Source organism: Oncorhynchus tshawytscha, linkage group LG11, assembly GCF_018296145.1.
Source record: "Oncorhynchus tshawytscha isolate Ot180627B linkage group LG11, Otsh_v2.0, whole genome shotgun sequence".
Classification (NCBI taxonomy): domain Eukaryota; kingdom Metazoa; phylum Chordata; class Actinopteri; order Salmoniformes; family Salmonidae; genus Oncorhynchus; species Oncorhynchus tshawytscha.
Window position 1 is genome coordinate 17287902 of NC_056439.1, and position 12399 is coordinate 17300300.

Below are 12399 nucleotides of genomic sequence, written 5' to 3' on the forward strand. Positions count from 1 at the left end.
AGGGACTAGAGATGGCCTGAGTTTACATTTGAGCCTCTAGGAGAGTAGCTTAGCTTTAAGCCTCCTTCCATCTAGGGGGATTTCTCAATACTCTGCATTGTTTTCCTTTCCTAGTCTCTGATGAAGGGACTGGATAAGATCTCTTCTCATGTCCTGCATGATCAGTCATGGAGGAAAGGACATAGAGAAAGGAATCAAACTATTGAATTATCAATTTATCTTAGTCCATCTGGACACTTCACCTAATGACAATCTGCATCTGATTATTCATACAAAGTGAGATGCTCATTACATTAAAAACAATCTTTATTGTACTTCAGTCTGGAACGAACATCTACAAATTCAGGATGTCATATTTTTGTAAACATTTGTTTTTCACAATAAACGGGAAATCATAATCAAGTTAAAAACGAAAGTATTCAGCACATGACAACTTGTTACACTTAAAACAAGTACAAGTCTGACTTCGCCTTGTTATCATAACACATCATACGTGCACAAACAGACAATGTACTAATAAAAAAAATCTGGATGAATGTCTATCACATTCAACAAGTACTGGTGAACCTTTTCTCTAGATGGGACATACATAACATTTCATCAGTAACCTACACCAGTATTCTGAGGCATGATTTCTATCCATTGAGAGTTTAATCCACGAATAGCCTTACTCTGTGTCCAGGAAACCAGCCATTAATATCTGAGACCCTACCCTGTAACATTCAACCCATTCTGGGTAGAGCATGAGCCCACAGTCCTGCCGCCTTTGCTAGAACTAGTCCGTGCCACTATCCTGTCCTCCTGAGGGTCCTGGTTTGAGTTTGTCTCTATAAAGTGTTGTGTGACGGAGGTATCACTACCTGTGGGGGAGTCTACAGTCTCATAGCCCTCGCTAAGCTGGTTCGTTATGGTCCTAAAGTGGCTACAGAGCTTGGAGTCTGTGCCTGTGGTGGAGGGAGATGGAGACGGTAGGGACTCCTGATCCTGCTCCGTATTGATGCCTGTCTCTGCCTCTGTGAAAGGGGAAGGGCCGGGAGCTGTTTCTGTCCTATCAAAGGGGCCGGTGTTGCCTGGTCCGTTGGCCTTGACCAATCCTGCCACGCAGTCTTTGCCAGCCTCTGACTCTGGGTGTTGGTCCAGGGGGGCCGACCCAGGAACAGAGCTCTCTCTCAGGGTTAGCTGCTGGCGGGTCTCCCGGAGCTGCTGCTGGAGGACCAGGATGGTGCTCTGCATGCCCTCCACCTCTTCATCCAGCTGGATGATGAAGTCGTTCAACTCTGTGTGGAGACCAGAGAGACACAATATTACAGCAGTGCACACATACCCAATTACCCATATCAAAAATGTATGCATTCACTGACAGCAGACTCTTTTATCCCAAGTGATTTACAAAGTGGCTAAATTATATTAGCATGGAAAAATGACAGTAAATTATATTATCATGGAAGACTGACAGCGCCACAACATATCAAGGCAGCTGTATAATGTACTGAATAACATATTAATCAAATATGTATCACCAGGGCTCTAAAGTGCAACCTGGACTTATATTTTGGGAAAACCAGTGCGACTAAATGTAAATCATATTTTTTTAAATTCAATGTGTAACAATAATTTGCCGCAACACTCTTCTCTACACTGTTCAAAAAAGACAGGCTGCCTCCCACGGCTGCTTGCTCCCAGTTCCCAAGCCACACACACACACACACACACCAAGCCCCACCCTCTGCCTCGAAAGCAGGCAGCACACAGTTCCTCAGTGCTGTTTGTTTTCTCAGCATGTTGTCAATTCATGCACTCAACATATTCTTCCAAAACAAGAATAATGCTGCTTTTCACATTGCTTCTAAATAGGAATCATCAGGTTCTTTATTTTATTATTATTTTGTGAGTTAGTTAATTATTTTTTATTTGCGAGTTAGTATAAAGATGCTGGCATGTGCCGAAAACGATGGTAATCTAAATGTTGACTGCAAAGTAGGCCTACCTGGCAGAGCGAAATCATGATGATATGGATCAATCACAGGGCATTTGTTTTGCAAACTCTGCCATCACATATGGCCTTGTATAGTACAAAAACACTGCTAGACAAACAATGGTCTCTTGCTAGGCACACAATTGAATTAACAGACAGCTACACCCTGCAAATGTTTTTATTTTCACTTCATTGTCACCAGACCTCAAAAGTGGTCTCCTGATATGGTTTAAGCATTGTTGTGGAGTTAGAAAAACTACCAAAAAAATAGGTTCTGTTAAAACAAGGACTTTTGGGAGTGAGAACTCAAACCTGGAAAAATACATCCCCAGGAGAACGGAATTTACCAAAAGATCAAACTGATTTCTGTATAGTGACAAACACACCCTTTGAGATTGTGCAAAGATTATTTTTTTTCCTTCCAAACAATTCATGTAAATATGATAGTCAACTTCAAATGTAATTATTTGTGTATTGAGGGTAGGTCATTATAGGCTGTAGGCTACTTGCCCAAGCCAACAAATTAAAGATAATGCATGTATCATTTACATTTTATCTGCTTTCCCAGACCAGTACTCTTTTCATTGCAGGTGTGCCACTTGCAAATTAACCTGAATGCCAAGCCCTGCAAGGGCATGCTAATTTAAAAGATGGCTAGTCATTATTAGCCTGGTTCTGGATGGAATGCAGGTCAATATCGCGCGCAGTGGTGAAGAATTGGTGCGACCCAATCATGTGCTGATGCAATCAACTGATAAAAATTGTGTAAAAAGTTAGAGCCCTGTGATAATTGCTAACTGGCTAACTAAATGCCATTTAGCTAAATGCACTAGCTAGGGCAAAGAAAACATTAACTCTAATGCAGGCTGCTACCAGTGGTGGTATAGATCAGCTTGTTGTTTGTTCAACGGCATGTTCTGAATCAGATAGGCTACTCTAAATGCAACATCTACTCAAATGTGATCCCCTGGGAAACACTGACAAACAATTTGGTTCCTACACTGTCTTAACCTGTTTGGGCTAGGGGGCAGCATTTTCACTATTGGATGAAAAGCGTGCCCAGAGTAAACTGCCTCCTACTCAGTCCCAGATGCTAATATATGCATATTATTAGTAGTATTGGATAGAAAACACTCTGGGCAGTTTCTAAAACTGTTTGAATGATGTCTGTGAGTATAACAGAACTCATATGACAGGCAAAAACCTGAGAAAAAAATCCACCAGGAAGTGGGAAATCTGAGGTTGGCCGTTTTTCAACTCAGCCCCTATTGAAGATACAGTGGGATATTGTTTATGTTGCACTTCCTAAGGCTTCCACTAGATGTCAGCCATCTTTAGAACGTTGTTTGATGCTTCTACTATGAAGGGGGGCTGAATGAGAGGGGAATGAGTCAGAGGTCTGCCAGCAGCCACGAGCTCGTGACGCACGATCATGAGAAAGTTACCTCTCGTTCCATTGCTTTTCTACAGACAATGGAATTCTCAGGTTGGGACATTATTGAAGATTTATGATAGAAACATCCTAAAGATTGATTCTATACATCGTTTGATTCTATACATCGTTTGATATGTTTCTACGACCAGTAATATAACTTTTTGGAATTTTCGTCCGACCTTTCCGCTGGACTTGCACGCACGTTCTGATTTGTTTACCAACCGCCCTAACAAAAGGAGGTAATTGGACATAAATGATGAACTTTGTCGAACAAATCAAACATTTATTGTGGAACTGGGATTCCTGTGAGTGCATTCTGATGAAGATCATCAAAGGTAAGTGAATATTTATAATGCCATTTCTGACTAATGTTGACTCCAACATGGTGGATATCTGTTTGGCTTGATTTGTCGTCTGAGCTCCGTACTAAGATTATGCTTTTTCCGTAAAGTTTTTCTGAAATCTGACACAGCGGTTGCATTAAGGAGAAGTTTATCTAAAGTTCCATGTATAATAGTTGTATCTATTATCAATGTTTATTATGAGTATTTCTGTGAATTGATGTGGCTCTCTGCAAAATCACTGCATGTTTTGGAACTACTGAACATAACACGGCAATGTAAAATGAGATTTTTGTATATAAATATTCACTTCATCGAACAAAACATATTTATTGTGTAACATCAAAGTCCTATGAGTGTCATCTGATGAAGATCATCAAAGGTTAGTGATGAATTTTATCTATATTTCTGCTTTTGTGACAACTCTCTTTGGCTGGAAAAATGGCTGTGTATTTCTGTGACTTGGTGGTGACCTAACATAATCGTTTGTGGTGCTTTCGCTGTAAAGCCTTTTTGAAATCAGACACTGTGGCTGGATCAACGAGAATTGTATCTTTAAAATGGTGCCTAATACTTGTATGTTTGAGAAATTTGATTTCTGAGATTTCTGTTGATTGAATTTGGCACTCTGCAATTTCATTGGCTGTTTGGCGAGGGGTTCCGTTCCCAGACAGGTTTTAACTCCTATCTGGCTTTTTATTTTTTTTTATTTGTTGTAATGCCAAACACCAACCACAGAATTAGAATAGATCATTCTATTTCTATGATTCCAACAGTTCACCCAGGTGTTTTGCTTTATATCGCAAGCCAAAACACAACATTTGGTTGAAAATCACATTTTTTTTGCGCAGCCCAACTAACAACCTGGTAACTTTACCAGTATTTGCAAACAGTTGGTGGAACAAAAAGAAAGGAAAAGTGCTTTAAAAGTAAGGATTCATAAAGGCTATATCTCAATCGACTAAAACTGATTTTTCTTGTGCTCCTAAAATTTGCTGTGGTGGTGCTCCTAATTTTTCAAAGATTGGTAGCACTGGTGCTCCCAATGATTTATTTTAATTTAGAGCCCTGTGTACCACACAGAAATAGTGAAATAGCTAAGGATATAGAGAGACTACAGTACTCACCATCCTGGCTGCTCTTGAGCTCCTCGCTGTACTTCTTCTGCAGGGCCAGCTCTGCCTCCAGCTGGGCAATACGACCCTGAGAGATCTGTCTGCCCAGCTCCTGGTTCTCCTGGATCAACATCCTGCACTTAGCCATCAACTTCTTTCCGGTCTGGCTGCAGAGGAAACAGGGGTTAACGTCAACATGATGGACTATACATACAACTATACATGACAACAAAAGACAGTCCCAGCAGCCCTAATGCTAAGTCCCTGAAATATATCATTGTGGGTTATTTAAGATACCAACTCATACAGCAAACAAGTACTATCTGCATTAGCGTGATGGCAACCAAGATTCAAGGCAATTTGATCCTATATCATATAATACAATATACATTTTGCCCATTTGACTTACCAAATGCGTACACTGCTACATGAACTAGTTAATTGCCCAAAAAAAGTTCAACATTTCAGTGAAATCATTTAAACACATACATCTGAACTAGACCTTGGTAACACAGGCCTGCTTTTAACAGCGCTGTCAAAACATTGCACAATTCAACTGAACAGAAAAAGTTTGGATTATTGAGCGATTAATAAAATGAAACAGTCATACCTGGGTATCGTTCATATTACTGAAAAAGGTGTTCAAGATGACTCCTTGAAGCAAGCCCAGGATCACTATAACAAATGTCTTTAGTGTTTAACAGTCTCTGGACTGGGCCTTGTGCAAGTTCCTCCATTTTCAACTCTTTAATTTAAATCAATATCTATACTCTATGTGGAATGGGGTAACATTAGTTTAAGTTAACATTTATTGGAGAAAGCATGTACTAAGTAAGGAGACAAGTTGTGTGATCTAGGCCTAAGCCATTCACACTGAAATGTTCAGATCAAACCAAACAAAGTATAGCAATGTTCCTAGCGGGAGAGGGTTTGGAGGTTGAGTGACAGTGACCATCTCTTCTGAGCAGTCCCGATTCCTTCAAGCCCCTTAACAGGGTCACTCAGAGCTGAAACCAGTTCACCTGACAAAGAGTTTATGACATATGCAGGAGGAGTAGTGGGGCTGATCTGATCTGTCTCTCTTTCCTTTAAAAAAAGTCACAGTCATGTTTGAGCGTATTGCATTTTCCTGCCTTCCTTTCCCTCCATTTTGCATTCTTGCAGAAGAGAGTCAGTTGTCTGGCTGGCACAGTCTTTGGCTGGAGGATCGAGGGTTATTTTGGTTTGGTTTACCTATCAGGTGTAAATTTCCAGGCACTTAGTTCATTTTGGGCTTGCTCCAATTTGTCTTTGTTCTCTTCCAGTTCGCTCTTCATCTTAAGGAAAAACAAGTAGACCGCAGGGTCCACCATGGTAGATCTCAGCTGGGCCACATTGGGTTGCTGGGCTTGCTTCAGGTACTGGATCTGGGTCTGAAAAGAGGTGAAAATAATACATTTGTCAACCATGTGTAACCAGGGCACTCAGGTCCCAAAAAAGAGCAACAGTAGGTACAGTAAATCAAGTTTCCCCATTACAATATGTCCCTGACATATGTTACTTACCAACTGTTGTTTCTTGATTTGTGACAATTTTCACATTTTCACACAGGGTTTGGAAAACTCAAACCAATGGACTTCAGACACAGAACACCACATGACCATACTCACTGTGCATTCTTGCATCTCCTGCTCCTTTGTGGCCAACCTCATAACAAGGATGTTCTCTCTCCTGGCAGCCTCTTGTTGCTGCTGCTTCAGTTTCTCCTCAGACTCCCTCAGGCCCATCACATCATTTGCTGCAGAGTCAAAACAGGATACATTTCAGTTGCTTTTGCAGACCTTTGAAGAGACTATTTGTTCAATGGGCATTAATAATGCATGTTAACATTTAAGAGTCCAGCGTTACTTACAATTCAATTCAGAGTATTTTGTCTCAAGTATCTGCACATAAGCATCCTCCTGCTTCCACCTGAAAGAATATTAAACTATTCATAAAAGGTGCATATGAAGAAAAGTAACCTTGCAGACTTGCACACTAGCAAAGTTAGCTAATTTATAGCAATACCTTTCACAGAGCTCCTCTCTGGTCAAAGTCTTCAGATCACCTTCACTGAGGCGAACCTTGATAGGCAAATGGAATAATAGATCAGTATTAATACTGAGACTTTTGACTCTGGTCTTGACCAGGTAGTCACTTGAGGCAAAAGCCAGCTTGAGAAAGATTAATGTAGCCTGGGCAACGTTACTTCTTGAACTCACCTTTTTAGGTAAAGGTTCCTCAGTCATTCTGGCCTTGGGGATACCTTGAAATTATATATAAAATCAGAGCTTGATCATTATATAGTTTAGTTAGCTAGCGTTATTTATAATTAAGTGTTGTAGCACTAGCAGCTTCTAGCTAGCGACCTAGTTAGCTCTCTAAAATGTTGCAAGCTGGCCTAACGTTAGCTAGCTAGCAGGCTGGTTAGGTAGACGTAACGTCTGCTAGCCCACATAATAGTTAGTAGTTAGCAGATATTTATGAAATATAGGGAAATATTGCATAATATAGCTAGTTAACTACATACTAGTGTTGGTAAACGAGCTCATTTCACTTCAATATTGCTAGGTCGGTAGCTTCTAGCTCTGGTCTATGCGCATGCGTTTGATCTGCACTACGACGCATGCACATGGACCAGAGCTAATTTTGCTGTAAACAAAGTAGTTCATGTTTCGGATAAATTACAGCTTTACTTTGGCGAGTAACGAGAATATATTGAAGACAGTCATTTATCAAAAACGGATTATATGCAGCGTGTTGAAGAAAGCTCAAGCCGCACGTAACGCCCTGGAACAGAGCTAGGTAGCTTCTTGCTAACTAGCTGGTTGAGCAAGCTCAGCTACTGTACCTAATATCTGGTAATACACTCACCTGTAAGCTTGAAAGGTGAACTTGGTCAGTTAGGCAAATTATGCATTAACAGTTTAGTTGTCTATCTTGGTATATTTTTTAGAGACTTAGGTTTCTGGCTCCATGTTGTCGCCGCAAAGTGATGAAAGACAGGAAAGGAAACGCACGTGCACGAGGAGTGAAAGCGTCACAACAATTTGTGGGATTGTGCGCGTGTCCGAGGCTAGGGACGTCTTCTTTTTCATTTTCATTTTCGAGGAGGTTAAATAAATGTAAATGTTGCATTACCGCCCCCTATTAGACTGGAGTAGAACTCCCGTATACTTTGCTCTTAGGGCTAGGCCCCCTTTTTCTCCAATTTCTGCCTGAATGACGTGCCTAAAGTAAACTGCCTGTTGCTCATGCCCTGAAGCCAGGATATGCATATAATTGGTACCATTGGAAAGAAAACACTTTGCCTTTTGTAGAAATGTTAAAATCATTTGGGAGAATATAACACAATAGATATGGTAGGAGAAAATCCAAAGAAAAACCAACCAGATGTTATTTTTTGAGAGAGACAAGTAAAAGGTCATATTGATAATTAGCTCCCTGGAATCCTATGGCTTCCACCGGGTGTCAGCAGTCTATGTTCAAGGTTTCAGACTTGTAACTTCAAAAACAAATGAGAAATATCAGTTTTAGGACAGGGACAGTCTTGGAAATTTGTGTTTGCGCGCCACGAAGACAGGACGCACCTGCTAAAATCGGTTTCCTATTGAACATACTTCTTTCCGTAAGAAATATTATAATTTGATTACATTTTAGGGTATCTGAGGAGTAGATAGAAATGTATTTTGACTTGTTGAAACAAAGTTTAAGGGTAGATTTTCGGATTCCTTTCTCTGCATGTTGAATGAGTGGATTACTCAAATCGATGGCGCCAATTAAACATACTTTTTTGGATATAAAGAAGGATTTTATCTAACAAAATGACACTACATGTTATAGCTGGGACCCTTTGGATGACAAACCAGAGGAGGATTTTCAAAAAGTAAGTGAATATTTAATTGTTATTTGTGAATGTATGAAACCTGTGCCGGTGGAAAAATATTTTGATGTGGGGCGCCGTCCTCAAACAATCGCATGGCATGTTTTCACTGTAATAGCTACTGTAAATCGGTTAGTTAGATTATCAAGAATTTAAGCTTTCTGCCGATATAAGACTCTTATTTGTACCTAAATGTTTAATATCCAACATTTTTATGATTATATATTTGAATTGCGTGCCCTCCAGTTTCACCGGAAGTTGTCCCCCTAGCAGGACGCCTAGCCCAAGCAGGTTTTAATAAATAAAAACAAGGAAATAAATTAACAAATACCCTACCATCTACACTCATTAAAAACCCACCACACTACTCCACTATTTAAATCTATCTACCTCAGGCCAACAGCCTGAAAGGACGAGACACCACCACTCAACACACCCTGTAACTCTTCTGACGTCAAGTCTCGAACACCCAAATACTTCTCTACAGCTGCCAGCACAACCTACATTTTTTGCAACTTACGTTTCATCCCTGCAGTACAGTTGATAACCATTGCTATAAACACTAAAAATCCAATCTTACAATTACTGGTGTATTGGTATTAGCAAAGGTACTGGTAACTTTTATCTGTGGTATTACTAGGCCTGATATGGACCACACGCTAGCTTCCGAAGAGTCTCACCAGTCATCACACTGTGAATATGATAATGAGTAAAGTCATGTCACCCTTACTAACACCAGGTATTAATTAACATGAAAACATGAAGTCCTATGACAATAGACCTTGTTTCTCTCTATCCCTCTCCAAGCCAGGTAGAAAACATGCACTCCTATTGACAATACTTCTGCCTCTCTCTCTCTGCCTTTAATACGCCAGGTTAAAATCCCCAGGAGACTGTCAGGACGACAGGATGACACATTACACCCCAGTCATCAGATGGCATACCTACAAAGCCACTGGAGCACAAACATATCGCCAGCCATCACCCGTCTGTCTCACAGTCATGAAAGGGCTTTGGACAGCGTGGGCTAACATGGATAAGATTGCATGGTTGGTATCAAGTCAGTCTGTAGTCACCCTAGACAGCATTGCGAAAGGTGTCGTTTGTGAGGGCTCAGTTGCAACCTCATGCATATTCATTGATGTAACGTAACCGTAAGTACTACTCGTCCCTGCTCTAACACAGTAATACACATAGTGAAGACGTTCAATATGAAAATTACAATGTCATTTTGAGCCAATTACGGTATTTGAAATGAAAGCTTTGACATGCCGTATAACTATATCTATATTTCTATTTCATTAAATTAACCACTGACCAAAGTACAGACCTATGTATTTAAACCATTAAATCATCCCTGTCTATGTCTGTGTTCATATAGACTCTGTGGTGGATAACATTTATTCACACAGTGATGGAAATCATTTCATTCACATTCTTCAGAGAAGTGCAAGAAAGACGAGCATGAAGAGGACAAAACCCACGACAGAGGAGCTGGCTGGCATCATGAGCCTTCAGTGTCAACTCCTGCAGACCAGAATGTCTCCTGGTGTCCTCTTTTAACCACACATTAGAGAATAAGTTACAGGTAGGTCAGTAATCTGCTTGGGTGGTGACCCTGTTACTGGCCATGCAGGAGAGAGAGGGCCCGTCCCAAATGGCATCCCATAGTGCGCTATATAGAGAATAAGGTGCCAATTGGGACGCAATAAGAGACTACATTTCAAATCTCCTCGGCCCTCAGTCCGAGGCCTGGTACTAAATCATGTAATTAAAGGCCCAGTCTCTCAACGAGGACTTGCGTGTTGATGTTAACGTGGGCATCACACAGTCACACACCACCCGTTTGTTATTGTTCTCCATTAGAATCCTCTGAAGAGCTTGGCAGAATTAGTTTTCCTTCCAAAGAGCTAGACGGAATGTGCGCAGTCTGGTCTGCACACAATAAGCTTAGGTAAAGCAACAGGATAGAAAAGGTATTTTAATGATACCCACCTAATAATAACGTATTGTGAGCAACATAAGACAGTGTTGTACTACTGTTTATACAGTAACACTCAATATTATACAACAAATCTTTGGTACTGTAGCTTTCAGTTGAAAGGGAGACCAGTACCAAATCGTTATGACTCGCATTACACATGTATTGTAGATGCATTCTTTGTATGCAGACCTGAATCCATGTATTTTCTCTTGATGTAGGCGATACCTTCACATAATGAGGATGACACATGCAACACTGGCTGGAACCAAAGCCTAAATAATTGACAGACTTGTTTCATTGGATACAGGCAACGTTAGACGTTAGACGTATGGCTTACAGAGGGCATGTGTTATTGATGAGCTGGTGAGATGTACTTTAGTTTTCAGTGGAACTTGTATGGAACACTAGCTGCTAAAGTGTGTTTTAACTGAGTAATACAACCGTAATCAATGCTTTTTGCTCAATGCCTATTTTATTTATTGTGGAAGAAGAGCTCGGTCATTTACATAACAAGTCCTTGTTAGATCATGTGGTTCGATGTAGGTTGTTTTCCCACCACATTCCTCCTTAGAAATGTGTGATAAATCACTTGAAACATGTAGTCAGAAACCTTGAAAGTTAAAAGCAATGTTTAAACCCAGATAAACGCAATAACACAAGATGTCTACCAAGAAATGTACACTGAGCTGGGCTCCCCACCGGAGCAGCACCCCATGAATGATTTAAGGAAGATCCTTCTTCTTCCTACAACATTGAGAAGCTCTGACTTTTTGTTTGTTAGAACGAAAATCGATTGAAATGTATTGATTAGCTTCCTGTTGTCCCGTACATACGCACACACATGGCCTCACACATATTAGCGCATGTCTTTGTTTGCCTACAAAGAAATAGCCTAATTCTGTTCATACCTTTTTGGCCAACCCACATTTAGTCACAATTCCCAAAGCTACTTTTAGTTCCTTTTCCAATGTCAATTGTTTTGAGAAGTCTGAGTCAGACAGATGGCATTACCATCTTTTCTTACATTACTAGACACATTGGATTCCTCGAATGTGCTGTATGTGTTTGCATATCTGAACTTTAATGTCTTCTAAAAAAGCTGCAGTAACTTGGTAGAACAAGTCTTGTTGGCTTGTCTGGCTTGGCACACTCCGTTTGCGATGACGTCTCTCTCTCTCACCAACCTATTTAGTTGTAGTTACCTGTCTGTCTCGGGTTCAACATTCATACACTATTCATTGACATATCACATCACTCCAGCCCAACTCCTGCCCTGGACAAACCATGTTCTTTTTAGCTCAACTTTACTTTTGTGACATTTCTGTTTCTGCAGTGTAAATGTTTATAATGGCTATATAGGATAACTATTTTGTTGCCCTCAGAGTTTGGTTTGTTTCTTTCACCAGGAACCGTTGGGAGTTGGTTTGAAGAACAGGAGAGTGTGCCCTTTTCTTGTATGGTATGTATGAACATCATTATATACATTTTCCAATAGAATTCATGGATAGCAATGCTGTTGTGTATAACATAGTCACAGCTTAATTTAAAGCATCATCACCCCCCCCACACACACACTTATTTTTGCAGGCCTCCTCTTCACAGAGGAGAGGAACAATTTTTAGCGTTAATTTCCTGCAATTCTACGCAT

At 40.4% G+C, this 12399-nt stretch overlaps 1 protein-coding gene across 1 annotated transcript; it reads right to left on the reverse strand.

The window, feature by feature from the left end:
• Window positions 1-288: 288 nt before the first annotated feature.
• LOC112261528 (pre-mRNA-splicing regulator WTAP) lies at window positions 289-7941 on the reverse strand. Its single transcript, XM_024436932.2, has 8 exons — window positions 7759-7941; window positions 7107-7150; window positions 6913-6968; window positions 6758-6816; window positions 6516-6643; window positions 6100-6278; window positions 4879-5033; window positions 289-1277 (listed from the first exon to the last, which is right to left on the reverse strand). The coding sequence occupies exons 2-8, from the start codon at window positions 7131-7133 to the stop codon at window positions 709-711; spliced, it is 1173 nt and encodes a 390-aa protein (XP_024292700.1). The 5' UTR covers window positions 7134-7150; window positions 7759-7941; the 3' UTR covers window positions 289-708.
• Window positions 7942-12399: the final 4458 nt, after the last annotated feature.